The following is a 15,006-nucleotide window of genomic DNA, read 5'->3' as shown; positions in this document are numbered from 1 at the left end:
CCCGGCACCTGCAGGAGCGAATTGGATTATCGGAAGGCGTACGCGCAGACCGCAAAAAGGGATGCGCAAATTTCATTTTATGGGGCACGATTGTGATTCACAGGCCGCCCGTGAGTTTGCAATAGCCTTAAAGTAATGCTGCTGAAAGAGGGGTGATAGATCATCTTAACTGGTCTAAAACTTCTAAACCATAGTTACCCTATCACACGTGTCAGACCTGTTGCACAGATCGAACTTTTTCTCAGTCTTACATGTTGACATTTCTCGATTACTGATGTTCCCAAAGTCTGTGCCACTGTGCAGTGCACCCAGCTTCTGGATATAACGCGCTTCCCGCATGGAAGATGTCACCCATTCTCCTAAGCGGAAGTTGCTGGCCCGGGCTTGGGACGAGTCTCCGGTTTAACTCTGCATTTCTCTAATAACTCCCTCATGGTGACGTTATTTTATGTCATTAATATCCACAGTATCATGAAAGCGCCCGCGGATGCAGCAGTAGAGTTTTACCCGCTCTACGACGTTGGCGGAAGAAGATTCAGACAACGATCGTGCGACCTTTTCCAGGGATCATCCGAGAGATTACACTCCATCTATTATCATGCCTAGGTGCAATAGCACAAAGCTGATCTGCTGGGTACAACTGTTTAAAAAGGTGGATGATTGAGCTTCCAGCCTTCGATGAGCTCGGCACTTACCCGTGGACCTTGAGATTCAGATAATCTCACACACGTTCAGCTCCTTGGCCGCGAATGGCATTATTACCTGGCGCTAGGACATTAAACAGCGCCACGGAGACGCATGACATAGTCGACAGCTCTGCTATATCGACAACGGCGAGGGCACACTAGTCGTGATCTTGGCGGGTCGTCACCTTTACCCTCCTTGTATGCAGTGCGGCTATCCGCATACCAGGTTACACACTGTGCTAGCACTCACCATGTCCGGGAGCTGGTTCACTCGATGTGATCAAAGTGGAGAAAGATCTGAGAGGGACGAAGAATCCATAGGACCCGGCTTGTTGGGATCTGATCTACTACATATGTTACCTCTCACCTCCGCTCACTGATTGCAATGATAGTTGCTTTTAGTCCACATACAAGGTTGCAAATATGTCTTGTAAGTTGTCGCAAAAGGAAAGTGTCTGGGGTCATCTAGTTATTACCACTAATAGAGTCACGGACTGTACTCTTGGGGATTCGGGAAAGGTCCGCGGAGTGCTAGTGACCACCCTCCTTGGAATTAGCCAAGCCGCGCACGGGGAAAAGCCTCTAATTACATATTGCAGCTCGTACACCCTGTTTTGGTAGCAATCTACCACTAGCATGAGACACTTACGATTCAAATAGCGGCAGTAGGTGGCACAAGCGGCAAAGCGGCAGATGAAGTCTGCTTAGTCAGCGAGATGCTGTTTAACCCAAAGTTAACAAAGGGCACGCGTCAATGATAATCAGCACCATATAATCATGCAGCGCGTATTCCATGCTTTCTCTCCAGTACTACACCATACTCCGACAACTGAGCTCGTTCCTGTCTCCTTGAAAAGACTGTTCTTCTCGTTCTTCAGTAATCCACGCTGCAGAGTGCCCTGAGTACTATTCCGAGGAGGCCCTGTCCCCCGGCGGTCCACGGCCCTGTGACACTCTTGTCAATGACGTCCCCAAAGCCACTTCACTTGCGTGAGTTGGCACTCCTGGCCACGTGTTCCTTCCGCTGACGTAGTACTGTGTGTTGCAGACATCATGAAGAGACCCAAACTTGATGCCCAAGGCCCTGAATCCCTAGTAGAAGCTCAGGTCACCAACCCACCTGTCAGACCAAGGGCCAGAAAAGGGGGGCTCTCCCTCTTACCCACCATTAGTTTGGATGTTCTTTTCGAGGTAAACCTTACTTGCTGCGCCTATACATCCAACTCATCATTATTCATCACAACAGATATTCGGGTGTCTGAGACCGCTGGACCTCCTCAATTTAGCTCGTACTTCTAAAGACTTTCGCAATTTACTCATGCGCAAATCGAACGCCTTTATTTGGAGGGCCTCGCGGTCCCTTATCCCGAATTTACCCGACTGCCCAGCAGATCTCAGTGAGCCACAGTATGCATACCTTGCATTTGATCCACATTGTCACGTGGGTTATCTTCCTCTGTCCCATAACAGCGTCTTCCAACATGAAACGTACAGAACTGTGGCGAAATTGGTTATAATATCATCTGGCAGTTTCGAGTAAAATATTGCGGGCCGTGTCTGAGAATCCAGACGAAGTACGAGGTTCCGTCACATGCTTTTACTCTAAACTGAATGTTCTTTTCCAGTATGGAGGCAGCCTTTTCGAAACCTGTCATCACTCGGCTCTGTCCAAATGTCACTGAACTTCTTCCAACTTACACATTCCGTGACTTGCGCTTACGTATGAGTACCTCACTTTTTCGCGCATCGGTCCGGTTTGACACTGATAGTGGATAGGGTTCACGGAAATGATCCAAACTTCGCAATACGAGGCTCTTAGTCTCCAGCTCAACGGCTTGAGTTGTGCCGAGCAAACGCTGGTTATCGAGGATACAAAGAAGGCTGTGCGTGGTATTCGTGAGGTGTGCTATATTTCGCCTGCGGGTTTTATAATTCTAGTGACACCGCCTTGAAGCATGCCGAAGCATGCAAAGCATGGCTCTCTGAAGTCAACAGGGCCCGATCTGACGAGTTACACCAGATACGAGAGGGGCGGAAGCGAGTGTAAGATCAACTGCGAGCCAATTTTGACGCCCGCTGACATCCTGTTCTAGTATCAAGCAGTGGTTAGAAGCAGAAGGGTGGAAACCTGAGATCGATTATCATTCTTGGTGGAAAATATCCAAACATCGTGCAATTAGAGATTCGCGGCCTCTTACTGCTCGAAGTTGGTATAATAAATTTGTTGCAAGTTCTATTGATGATTTGGTCTCCCACAGTTTGGAGCCGTGCCCGCCCAATTCTAACAGAATATATGTCAGAAATGCGAACCATCCGCATGGAAGAAACGCTCTATAATTCTCGACGGAGGATTCTCTTCCAGGCATGGAACGATTTTTTGGGTGAACCTGCATCATTTCCAAACACTGATGTCGACGTATTACCTCACATCGCTGACGTTGCACTCTTCAAACCTTTCGACGACATCATCAAATCACCTGCCCACGTCGTAGTAGAGCGTGATTCCTTTTTACCGGCTTTTGTTGCTCTTCCTAACCTGGCGAGGAACTGGCGAAGACAGGTCGATCAACAGCTCGCTGCTATCATCGCAAATGGATATCCAAAGGACTACGCGCCGGCTGGGACTATGCGCCAACTTGCAACCAGCGTCTTTGTCTGCAACGCGTGCGAACAGCTCTTCTTCTGGATCGATGCTGTTGCCCACAACTGCAGCCTTGATTTTCCAAAGGGCTCAAACAAAGACAGAAATGATTCATTTAAGGACCGAGTTGCCCGCATCGCGTATTATTCACTCGGATCTTCTCCATGGTCTCCAAAATTCAGGTCCTCCACAGTACTCGCCATTCATGTCATTCGCAGCTGCTGTCAGGATCCTCGGACCGCAACGCTTGCACAAATGGACACCATGAGTACCCCGTTTTACTGTCTCGCGTGCCATCCTGATGGCAAGACTGTGATGCATTGGAGGAAGGGTGTATGTTCTGTGTTATTGGATTTCACTTTTGGTATCTAAAGCATTTGCAGCTGGAACACAACCATTTACACAACAATCGAGATAAAGCTTCTCAAGTTGGCAAGACACGACTGCAAGCGCAGCTCCTATCTGGGAGGCCGCCGAGAACGTACCGATGCCTTCTATGTCGACGAAGTGTAGGAGCCGGTAGGCTTCTGAGAAACATGACTTGCCATATCGAGGAACAGTAAGTGATATACATTTGTCCGTGATAGGATTGGTGGCGAATATTCATATCCATAGGCATGGCGTAGGCATTTTGAGTGTTCAAGAAGGAGTCCATTATGTGAAAGAGATAGATTCAATCCCAGACGCTGTTACACTTTCATGGGATAGCGGACCTGCCTTCCCCACTTGGATGGAGCAAAACCCTGACGTGTGACGTGTCCAGTTTCCTATATATTACACCGTGTACAGCAGATGCGCATATTTTTTGTCCAAATTACGGAAATCCTATGTAACAGTGACGATCTGACCCCTACCATCTTTGAGTATGACCAACTCACACTCGATTTTCTCCCCGGTGTCAAGACAAATGACCTCGGTAGGATCTATGGATGAAGTCTTTATTTGGCGTTTCTCAAAGAACGAGCGGCCAAGCACAACGTCAAAATGCGGCTCCTCGGACAAGAAGACGGGAACAGAAATGGTCTTTGACTTGCTAGGCCGCAAGCGATTTGAACTGTGTGCTCCATTGTTAATTTGTGTATTATCAGTGAAATCTGCAGCTGTCTTCAACGTGATCGGCCAGTTGCCGAGGTTGATGAGGCCACTATAGCCATAGTGCCCTGGTGCAGCGTCACCGGGAATAAACCCATGCTTCAACGCAAACTTGCGTGAGATGTACACATGGCGGTAACCGTTCTTTAAGAGCATGCGAACTACAAATATCTCGAATTTCAGTGAGCATGAAAGACTAAGCAAGTAGCTGCCTACCATTGTCGACTGGACCGATGGTGCCCAAAACAGTACGTACACCGTTTTCGCTATGGAATCTCTCAAAATCTTTTCTGAGCTTTGCCGCCCCTGAGAGCTCTTCATCATCTGGTGGATTAGGGCGAATGGCCCTGGACTTGCCACTCCGCGCTGACCGAGGACGCGGGGAAGTTACACGCGCAGAGCTGAATAGGTAAAAGGATGGGTTGCAATATGCGGGTGGTTCTGGGAGTTGGGCTGCAGGATCGTGGACGTGAAGCGTTGGTGTTATATCGGTCGCGGGCTGTTCGGATGTGGAGGGCGCTTTCAGCCTCCACACAAAGATGGTATAGTCGCTGTCTGTTATTAAGGATGTTTAGCCAGGAATGTACAAGCAGATGCGAAGGGAATAATACCGTCATCCATATTCCACACTGCGTCATTCCAGTTGTACTTGATCCAACCAGGACCGACGCGCTTTCCATGGAAGCCCGTGCTGGACTTTCTGGAAAGTTTATCATACAATTGCTGTATGGTGTCATCTTTGACTGAGAGATGATTAGCAGATGGCATCGTCAGTATTGAAATACCTACAAGAATGGATAAGCGCGAAAGAAGATGTGGGCGTATGGACATTCAATACAGGGGGAGAGACCGACATATCGAGGTTGGTCAATGATTGGAGCTATAGGTTAATTTAGATGTGAACTTCGTGCGCACTGCGCCAAGGCTTCTGGTATGTGTACTATGTAGTAGTGCGCGCAAGGAGATAGCATATGTCTCAACTGCCCACAGCGCCACATTTTCTCACGACTGTATACCTTCCGATTGCCGACAGCATTCCGGATAAAGCGAACTACTGAGCAGACAAAAATTCTGAGCTCGAGTACTGGTGTACCAACCAATCAATTCTGCAGTCAAATTTAATTGAAAAAGCGTGTTAGTGGGAGGTAGGAAACTAAAAAAAAACAAGGCTTCCAAGCTTCGGCCGATTCGTGCAGACTACAGCGCCACACAACAACCCCGTTTTAGTTGAAACGCTTCTCTGACTCGGAATTGTACACAATAGCTGTCTCCCTCTTGCTGGCCAGACGCCAGAAGAAAGACGCTAATGTCTTTCCTACCACGTCTTTTCAAACCGCCAGCAGCGAACTGCAGAGCATATTCTTCTTTTTTCTCGTCTAAACCAGGCGGTGGCCGGTACTTCAATTCCACCAAACCTCCAAAGCCTGTCGTTTCTTCTGGCAGAGCCAAGGTTGATAATGGCAACACTAGCGTCGCATCCAGTGACGGAACCAGCAGCAGCAGCTCTGGGAATGGGAGCGTAAAGATGAAGGTAGATGAAAATCCATCGATTCCAGCCTCAAATGCAGTCGACGCATCACGAAGCACACCTTCACTGCCATTCACATCACATTCCGCATTTGCCAGCCAGTTTAATCACCACGTTCATCCCACAATATCGTCTCAGGATTTCAATCTCCACCAATTTTTCTCGTTGCACAGACCGCTGCTTCTCTTATCCCAGCCGCCATCTACCATTTTTGAGTCTGCGCCCCAAGACACGCCTCTTTTTCAGTCGCCAGAAGAAATACCAAAGACTCAATTGCAGTCAGAGCAATTTCCTTCATTCGATGACCCACCAGAATCCTCGTTCGAGACCGATGCTGATGCTGCGAGGCAGCTCGGACACGCGTTGGTCATGAACCGTGTGGGAGGAATGGTGTCATGGCACAACACTTTGGCAAGGCTTGGTTTGGGTGGGGAGAGTGCAGAAGGCAGCGCGATCAACGCGAAAGAGTCTGCACAGGAGTGGGTCACCATCCACGCTGATAGCACAAAGCGCAAGAAGCGAAAGAAGATGAAGAAGCACAAGTAAGTCTCATATTTCATTCAGAAGGGTCGATAAACTGATTGACTCCGTCTCTTTAGGTTGAAGAAGCGCCGCAGAGTCAGTCTTTGCTATCTAGATCAACTTCCACGCTAATATTTTGTCCTCACAGCTCACTCGCATGCAACGTCAGAATGCAAAGTAGACGATCTGGACATGACCTGGCACGCCGTGATATAGCCATATTAGTTTCTCAGATCCCTTGCACATTCTGAATACACATTCCACCTTCCTCGAATCGTACACTCATCATTATCATGTTCAATGTTGTGCGACAGACGATTTCCGAATGTTTTTACTGAGATAACGAGTCTACATTCAACGGATATGTTTCCAGACTCGAACAGCGCCTTTTCTTTGACCCTCTCCTTCCCACTCAAACCCACCCTTCCATACCTCTTCGTAACCTAGATTCCGAAAGAGGTCCAACATACCAGGCTCCCGCAGTAGCGCGCCAAACAGGACTATATACTGCGGCCACTCATGCAGCCAGCCTAAATCCCAAGATCGTGAACTTTGTTCCACAGCTTGGATTGTTTCCACGAATGTGACGTTCGGTATCGATAAAGCGAAAGGCGAAGCAGGATAGGAATAATCCACTTGCGATGGAAAATGTGTTCGCATATATTCAAAGGGCGCTTCGAAAAAGATGTCTGTCTGGTCTTTGTAGTCACCGGGATGTTGAAGTCTGAATGCAAAACGTCAAAACCGGGCGAAACTTATCGCAATGATGTTTATTTACCCCAGTGGCGGTTCACACCCAAGAGCCCACATTCTCCCGGGCGCTGCGAGTTCGGGCCGGTGAAGGTAGGCCTGCCACGGGGTCGAATGACAAGGTGTCAAGAACCCCACGGATGTCAGATTCTCGGAAGGTAGGCTCCGCAAATATGACATGACTTTGATTTGCCCTACGCTATGGAAGAACACGACGTATATCGAGGCTGGGACGGTCAATAAGAGAAGGCAGAGGTCTCGAGTGCGAATCGGAAGTGAGAAAGTTGCGGATTCCTTTCTCTTTTTCTGGGGAACTTTGATCTCGGCTTTAGCGCTGCGATGATACAGTTCCACTAAGGACCTTGACGCGAAGACATGTAACATCGGGAGGAGTGGGTGGAGAAAACGCCACTCCTTATGTCCAACAAATGAGAATGCCGTGATTGTCCAAACGATACACCCGAGCATCGTCTTCAGTTTTACCTCGTCGTCCTTCACCGCAAGGCGCATACCATGCAGCACGAATGGCAAGGATGTGGAACAGAGAATCGGGAGGGCCTGAGACACGTAATAATGCCAAGGATTGGAACCGTAGAACAAAGACACGGGCGACGCATTGACTCGTAAAAAGTTCAGCAGGCTTAGCGTAGGCTTGCCATAAAAGGCTGAATCAAGCGCAAAGACTGTAACAAGAGTCAAAGATCTGCGAAAACACTGAGTCACCTGGTTCCCGCAAAAATGGACGAACGCAACCAACCCAATGATACAGCAATCGCGAACAATGGCGAAAATGTGACGGGGGCGGAATCCGAGACGCGTGAAGAGAAGACCGAACATATAGACCCAGATGATAGCATTCGTAGGTCTGATTGCGCATGCCAGCGCAGCGAACGCGATGCACATGCGCATTCTAGTTCTGTTCCTTATGCGTGAGATATCCTGTCACAATAACTCGGCCAGTTTGGGTTGACTGACGACTGCACCTGCATGGACTGCGCAACGTCCCAGGGGTAGTAGCTTAATGCGGCTGTTGTCAATGACGTTTCAAGGGAATTTGACATGGACCGTGAAAGTGACAACGAGTGGAATAGGGATGTCAGAGAAACAAGGTACTGCAGGAGATTGACTTCAGTCGTCGATTACGCTCAAGTCTAAGAAATCCCACCGCCGTTGGCACAAACGCATCGTTCAGAACTTGCCTTGTGACTTCACAGAGCGCTATATCTGTAATGGCAGCCAATAAGCCATGGACAATGCGCGGGCCCGCTATCTAACTCTCCGAATGAAGTTGGAGAATGACGGAATAGATACAAGGCTCACTAGCAGCTCAGGGTATTTGGTATCAAGGCCCAGCGTTTTTATAAGCCAAAAGGGCGGTATATTCAATGCAGGGTAGATGATACTCCGAAGGGGTGCTGGACTAACCCACTCCCATGTGAGGTATCCATATCCGAAGACATAGTGGTGAGCGGGTTCTAATGCCTGGAAGTACTCATCCGGCTGGAAGAATCCTTGAGTGTTAAGAGCAATTGCGACACGAAGAACTAACGCCAACCATGCCATAGTAGGCGCTGGCAGGACGAAACGCGTAAACTCAAGGAATTGCTTATATAATGACCCCTGTATCGTGTACATTTTACATCCTCTCTGCTTTGAACCTAGATATCCTTCCCTCCGGAACCTTGGCGACTGTATCTGCCGCACTCCTCGCAGAACCTTCCGTTACTGTCGAGCGCATAACAACTGGGGGGCGTTGTGGACGGCTTGTGTCAGGGTCAGATGAAAGCTGTTTTCTGCGCGGAAAAGAAGGGGAGTCCACGATCACCGAAGGAAAAGATGGCGATTCGACGACCTTCGAGGGAATTGGTGGCACGCTAGCGGGTGGCTCAACAACCCTTTGGTGAGGAGCATTCGGCTTGAATTGTCGGCGCTCGATGACTTCCGTGACAGCTGGTTTAGGATATGACATTTCACCCACTGGCAATGGAGCGGGCGATTTGGAGGGTTGATCTGAGGTAAGAGTGTTTCGTGCCATCTTGAACTTTGATGTTTTCGGGGCAGCTGGAACTGATGGCACCGTAGCAGGCTCTTCCGACGGCGCAGGTGTAGACAATACCGGACCTTCAGAATTTTGTCGGGCAACGTTGGGACCAGCATTATGAATGCCTCCATTGCTCAGAAGCTCCAAGATCTCTCGGACAGCCTCATCCTCACTCCCGCTTTCCCCCTCCTCGCCGCCAACAAGATGGTCGTTTTCAACTTTTCCCAATCGAATCGCTTCTTGCAAGGATTTTTGTCGAGAGGCTGGGATAACTGATGGTTCAAGCGAAGTAGAAGTAGACCTGTCATATGCTGTGGCCATACGATCAGCCCTGAAGCGCGACACGCTAGGTTTCGGGCGCTGATCTGGGGGAATACACTGTAGTTGCTTGTTGAAATTGTGGGGCTGAATTAAGAAGAGAAAAACTGACTCCTTCGTTCCATTCTTCGTCATCATGCGTGTGCGAAGTCATCGCTTGAGCAGCATCTACACCAATAGCATGACGCTTCTTATAATACGCCAGGGCCACTTCTCGGTGGTGCTGCGCAGAATTCCAATCGTATTCCTCTTCGAGCAAGCCCTCATCAGATTCGTCGTCGTCGTCGTCGTCGTCACTGCCTGAAGTGTGAGACTCGTGTAGCATATTTCCATCTTCATTGGGAGCCGAAGACGTCGTGGAAAGAGGTTCATCGTCCGAATCACCTTCAGGCTGAGGTTCCGATTCCGGTGTGTACGAAGTTGGATGTCGCTCCACTACGTGCATTTTCATAGGATGTCGCTCTGTATCCGCTCTGTTCCGAAGGGGAACTCGATCGACGGACCGCAGTCTTGCAGGTGAGATATCTCCCCAATCAATAGGTGATCCAGTGATCCGACTCTCCCCCGTAGCAGACAATTCATCCGGCGAGCTGGGATTAGCAAACTGTAACAGTCTTCTTGGGTTTGGAAGACTCCGGTTTGGAGGAATCCTTTTCGATGAGTTCTCTCCGCTCTCGTTCCTCCTTTTCCCTAGCTTCTGCAAGGTTTTTCAGCAGGGCCTTGCCCATTTTCTTCTGCATTTCTTTGGCTGCTCTTAACCGCTCCACTTCTGTTTTCGCAGCTTCCTTGCGTTTACGGATATCCTCCATCCGCCTCTCCTTTTCTTCTTCTTGGTCTCTTTCTAATTGCAATCGTTCCTCTTCTTCAAGCATGTCCAAAATGTGATCCTGTGCGTGACGACGTTGTTCTCTCTCCAAAGCAGAGAGAGATGATTCTGGTATGAGATCTGGCTCATGAAACGGAACCGCTGGAGAGTGGACATCGCTGATATCTACAACAGGTTCAGTGATGTCTATGATCGGGAGACCTTCGTCGTTCAGAAGCTTTGAACACAGATCAAGAATTCAATACATATATTGGACACAGGTTCGAAGACGCACTTCACTCTTCTCATTCCGTTGCAAGCCTTCACTATCACTCGCGCCTCCGAGGATCTCACCTATTTTATCAGCGAGATGTTTGAGTTGCGAAGGTGCTAGCTTGGAAGACGGATTCGCGTCCAACCCTTTGGGTGACAGCGAATTAAACAGGGCCTGCAGCGCTGGAAAACTCTCCTTCTGAGCACATCAGAGTTATTGAATGTATGTAATTACCCTCGGTATGGCTGTCGTTCATGTCCTTGGTGTAACCCGACATTGCTGTATGTTGTGTTATGAGGCCAAGGCTAGCCACTAACGCGATTTGCTTGAAAAAGTAGCCAGATCATGTGACTTGCACTTAGATCTATGTCAATTTGCACAACGCCTCAAGGCCTCATACTGGACTAGGTTCACTTCCTCATTCATCATCAGCAGAGATGGTTGTCGCACATGTAGAGCAGAGTATATTTGCTTCCAAAAATCGCCGGAGCATGAGCAAGAAGAAAGCACGCACGGCTGGTACCATATCATCACAGCAGGTGAATGGCGATGAGGAGATGTCTACAGAAGCTATTCCCCCTTCGAACTCAAATCACACGGCTGAAGATGACGATTTGATGATCGAAGTTGATCCTACTTCTGTGCTAGAGGCAGGCTCAGCTCCCTCTTTCCCGGCTTTGCCTGCATCTGCGGCACAATCTGCTCTGAAATCAGAGACACGGCGGATTCCTATACCTCCGCACCGCATGACTCCTATAAAAAAGGACTGGATCAATATTTTCAGTCCTCTCACCGAGATCCTCGGACTACAAGTGCGAATGAATGTTCAGAGGCGGTGTTTAGAAATCAGAGTGCGCATTTGCCTGTCTTTGGGGATTCTACGCTTATCGAATAGCTGCAGACATCGAAAGCAACCAAAGAAATCGGTGCTCTCCAGAAAGGAGCTGATTTTGTGAAGGCATATGCTCTTGGGTTTGACGTTAATGTGAGCGTTGACTTCTGATGTCTTGTTGGCATCTCTGAGTTGTTGTTTTGTTCACAGGACGCAATAGCACTGCTACGAATGGATGATCTTTACCTCGACTCATTCGAGATCAAAGACGTAAAAACACTTCATGGTGATCATCTTAGCAGAGCAATTGGTCGGTTTATAAGCACATATCACGTATTATTTCGCTTAAAAGCGTTTCAGGACGGATAGCGGGACAAGACGGAAAAACTAAGTTCACGATCGAGAACGCTAGCCGGACTCGCATTGTGCTCGCCGACACGTAAATCCTCGCTCTCTATTTTTTATCTTGACACTGATAATTGACGCCTTGATGTACACAGAAAAATTCACATCATGGGCTCCTTCCAAAACATCAAAATTGCGCGCGATGCAATTGTCTCCTTAATCTTGGGTTCACCACCCGGAAAAGTATATGCCGGACTTAGGACTGTCAGCAGCCGTATGAAGCAGCGAGCCCTGTAACTTTGTTGTATAGACGGGTTCATACATTTATCATCTTTGTTTTCCATATTTCTCCAATATCATCACAGGAAGTGCAACACAAAAACGTTGTGTATAAATCCAATGCTGGCAATACAATACAAGATAAGCTCAAACGTCAGTCCGTGAGCAACATAGATAACAAGATAAGAGGCCAACTGTCCAGCAGCCATGCAAGCCAGGATAGCATATAGATTACTCTGCGTCGTCGGTATATTTCCCCTTTTTCTTTCCCTTCTTCCTCTTCAATGATTCGTACTGGTCCACCGCAGTCATTTTCAGCAAGCTGTCAGTAAATGTTTCAGTGATGCAGGATTAAAAGTAGAAAAGCGAACGCACTTGTCCCAAGCAGCTTGGTCCACAGGGGGACCATCACCATTTCCTACCATCACCTGGAACCCAACGCTAGGAACACCATCCACGACAACGTATATCCAACCTGGTCCTGGTGGGTATACGGCAGGTCTTGGCGGACCAGTAATTTGTAGCGAAAGTCCATCACTGAAGAGTGAAGAGCTCAGATACACCAGACGGCTATTCGCGTGAACAGCGTGGGTTATAAAGCCAAGATCCATCAGCGCAACTAAGGTGCATAATTGTGAGGTTGGTGGCCCGAACTAGGTAATAGCAAACCCACCTTTGATATTCCGAGCTTGAGTCGTGGAAGGCGGGATCTTGACACTCAGGGTGAGATTCTGCCCATACATGAGAGCCTTGGGAGGGTTGTGCACGACTGGCCTGTTCCTTTTCATGTATGGGGGTCCGACCCACTCAACTCTGTACTCCGTCCCATACTTTACCTCGCTCCGATCCAAGTTTGGATTGCTCCCAGCTACCATGATATCACCGTTGGGCGTCAGTGTTGCGACTGAGTGGTACATCCTTGGAATCGCGCTACTTCTCATTCCTGCAGAAGAAAAGCGTTGCCCGGCTGGGGCGGTGGGATCGTATAGAACTGGCGTGAGGACTGGATGGTCTGCGTTCGACTGCCCAACCTGATCGACAACGTTGCCGTAGCCTGAGATTCCAGTTCCTGCGCCATTGACGATCAGAGCCTCGCCAGTTGGGAGCAAAACTGCGTCTGGCATGTGACGCGCCTGGGGCATCTGTTCGACCACCCACCCTGCGGCAATTCCTTCGTCTGTGAGCAGCAGGCGAGAGCATTGGGAAGATGCTGGATCTTGAGAAGATATCTTGTAACCCGGTTTCTTGTCGTCAATCGAGGAACCTCCACACAACAGGATCTCCGCAGCATAACCATCGTCGGGGGACAAAGGAAGGAGAAGGCCAGCGCCTGCCATGGGATATGTGACCCGACATTCATTAGGGATCCGCGGAAGGGCCTGCTCTTGATTGTTTCGCCAGTCATATATGATAGCATCTTGATTAGCGGCCATGAAGATCCTGTCGTCCGGAAGTGAGAACACGATAGGGAACAGGTTGGCGTTGAGGGTGCGGACGAGGAACGGTAGATGTATGGGAAGGCCAATCGAGTTGTGGATGGACTTTGGAGGCCAGTATTCGATAGTAGGGTTGTTCACTGTCTCGTTGTTCATCCACCCGCCCTTCTTTGATCCGCCAACGATCATTGCGCTTCCGTCCGAGATTCGGATGACTGTGTTATACCAGCGGGGACTAGCCATGCGGATGCGGGAGTGATTCTCGTAGATTTTGCAATGAGCGGCGGAGGAAGATAGACAAGGCTCGAAGATGCGAACTGCCTGCAAGCCATCCAGATCTCCGAAGTCTGCCGCAGACGTGTACCCGCCGACTACAGGGTTACCTCCAACGTTAATCAGAGTTCCGTTGCTCAGAAAGGTCCCGCCGGCACAGAATGAGTTAGATTCGACCTTGAGGGGCCTAACGGCGTGCGTCCGGAGGTTGAACAAGGTAGCCCATGCAGGGTGCCCCCCAATGGACACAGGATTATGTTCAACTTTGTCGATAATAAGAACATGAGTGTCAGAGATCACGGTAAGTTGCATGGCAGATACGCCGGTTACGCCCTTTTGTTCTAGCGTCCATTGAGCCTGTGAAGCGATGGACTGGCTCTGTCCCGATTGTGTTGCTGCGTTTGACAGGTCATGAGTCAGAGGAAGGGTCGCATGGCCTTCTGTGACAACAAAGGCATCGATGTCAATAACAGGGCTGTCAACTTGTCCCCGCCCGAGGTTTCTGATTTTGATGATGTGTTTCCCGTATGGCAGGTTGAACTCCCAGAAGATCCGCTGCTGTTTGCGCGACACGTTGCTCCAGGTATCAATTTCTTGCACTTTTTTACCATCGAGGAACACAGCGGCGATTCCGTGACTCCTGTCGAGACTACCAAACCACTCGATACCAGTGCCCACGAACGCCATCTGGGCAGCTGCTCCTTTCTCGTCAGTCCAACGCAGGGTCGTCGCGACATACATGTTATTGAAGGAATCAAACCAGGAACCAGTGAAGTGAACAAGCGGAGATGATGAATCATAGCTTTTTGCACCTGGCGGGACGTAATAGGGCCGAAATGGACCTGGTGTGTCTGTCCCTGAAGGTGTCTGACCGTTCCATGCGGATTCCTTGCCCCAGGCGATTGCCCAAAGCACCGGAAGTGAAAGTAGTGCAAGAACAATCATACAAGAAGAGAAGGGTGTGATTGAGCAAAAAAGAATGTGAGGCAGTCAGGGTTCTTGAGGTTGTGCAATAAGTACAAGTGACAGTAATGGTGCCAATTCGGACAAGTGCGACGCGACGCGACGCGCTCACGTGACGTTTGACACTAATTTTAGAAAGTTATGTATAGTGAACACTATCCTACGTCCTTGCTTGCTACTTAAACAATCTATACTATGCATGATATGTCGTGATGGAGTTG

At 49.1% G+C, this 15,006-nt stretch overlaps 7 protein-coding genes across 7 annotated transcripts; 3 read left to right on the top strand and 4 right to left on the bottom strand.

Annotated features, from left to right (window-relative positions):
• Positions 1-1,341: 1,341 nt before the first annotated feature.
• On the top strand, positions 1,342-4,094 carry EDB91DRAFT_13771 (uncharacterized protein). Its single transcript, XM_041326187.1, has 11 exons — positions 1,342-1,676; positions 1,735-1,877; positions 1,933-2,127; positions 2,181-2,260; positions 2,312-2,406; positions 2,463-2,587; positions 2,641-2,729; positions 2,780-2,892; positions 2,945-3,660; positions 3,711-3,886; positions 3,954-4,094. The coding sequence occupies exons 1-11, from the start codon at positions 1,649-1,651 to the stop codon at positions 4,033-4,035; spliced, it is 1,842 nt and encodes a 613-aa protein (XP_041184248.1). The 5' UTR covers positions 1,342-1,648; the 3' UTR covers positions 4,036-4,094.
• Positions 4,095-4,152: 58 nt separating this feature from the next.
• EDB91DRAFT_1076457 (uncharacterized protein) lies at positions 4,153-5,275 on the bottom strand (the record flags this gene model as incomplete). Its single annotated transcript, XM_041314868.1, has 4 exons — positions 4,153-4,580; positions 4,636-4,974; positions 5,007-5,162; positions 5,209-5,275. The coding sequence occupies 4 exons, from the start codon at positions 5,273-5,275 to the stop codon at positions 4,153-4,155; spliced, it is 990 nt and encodes a 329-aa protein (XP_041184247.1).
• A 252-nt stretch (positions 5,276-5,527) lies between these two features.
• Positions 5,528-6,947, top strand: EDB91DRAFT_13675 (uncharacterized protein). Its single transcript, XM_041326184.1, has 3 exons — positions 5,528-6,489; positions 6,547-6,565; positions 6,618-6,947. Exons 1-3 carry the CDS (start codon positions 5,726-5,728, stop codon positions 6,648-6,650), a joined length of 816 nt encoding a protein of 271 aa, XP_041184246.1. The 5' UTR covers positions 5,528-5,725; the 3' UTR covers positions 6,651-6,947.
• EDB91DRAFT_1040782 (glycosyltransferase family 22 protein) lies at positions 6,824-8,782 on the bottom strand (the record flags this gene model as incomplete). The annotated part of the gene is made up of 6 exons (XM_041312888.1): positions 6,824-7,193; positions 7,248-7,902; positions 7,987-8,141; positions 8,195-8,331; positions 8,385-8,489; positions 8,540-8,782. 6 exons carry the CDS (start codon positions 8,780-8,782, stop codon positions 6,824-6,826), a joined length of 1,665 nt encoding a protein of 554 aa, XP_041184245.1.
• A 25-nt stretch (positions 8,783-8,807) lies between these two features.
• EDB91DRAFT_1325467 (uncharacterized protein) lies at positions 8,808-10,984 on the bottom strand. Its single transcript, XM_041325202.1, is given in 6 exon segments — positions 8,808-9,114; positions 9,159-9,169; positions 9,198-9,638; positions 9,691-10,192; positions 10,212-10,545; positions 10,892-10,984. The coding sequence occupies 6 exon segments, from the start codon at positions 10,932-10,934 to the stop codon at positions 8,856-8,858; spliced, it is 1,590 nt and encodes a 529-aa protein (XP_041184244.1). The 5' UTR covers positions 10,935-10,984; the 3' UTR covers positions 8,808-8,855.
• A 39-nt stretch (positions 10,985-11,023) lies between these two features.
• Positions 11,024-12,266, top strand: EDB91DRAFT_1092554 (uncharacterized protein). The gene is made up of 5 exons (XM_041316745.1): positions 11,024-11,508; positions 11,559-11,642; positions 11,700-11,799; positions 11,850-11,928; positions 11,990-12,266. The coding sequence occupies exons 1-5, from the start codon at positions 11,095-11,097 to the stop codon at positions 12,129-12,131; spliced, it is 819 nt and encodes a 272-aa protein (XP_041184243.1). The 5' UTR covers positions 11,024-11,094; the 3' UTR covers positions 12,132-12,266.
• On the bottom strand, positions 12,267-14,767 carry EDB91DRAFT_1212936 (putative copper radical oxidase; the record flags this gene model as incomplete). The annotated part of the gene is made up of 3 exons (XM_041320771.1): positions 12,267-12,435; positions 12,489-12,732; positions 12,787-14,767. 3 exons carry the CDS (start codon positions 14,765-14,767, stop codon positions 12,345-12,347), a joined length of 2,316 nt encoding a protein of 771 aa, XP_041184242.1. The 3' UTR covers positions 12,267-12,344.
• Between the last annotated feature and the right edge of the window lie 239 nt (positions 14,768-15,006).

This window comes from Suillus paluster, assembly GCF_016628075.1.
Source record: "Suillus paluster strain FC165 chromosome Unknown EDB91scaffold_1, whole genome shotgun sequence".
NCBI classification, from domain to species: domain Eukaryota; kingdom Fungi; phylum Basidiomycota; class Agaricomycetes; order Boletales; family Suillaceae; genus Suillus; species Suillus paluster.
Note: the sequence above shows the minus strand (reverse complement) of the source record. Positions and strands in the feature narration are given on the sequence as shown.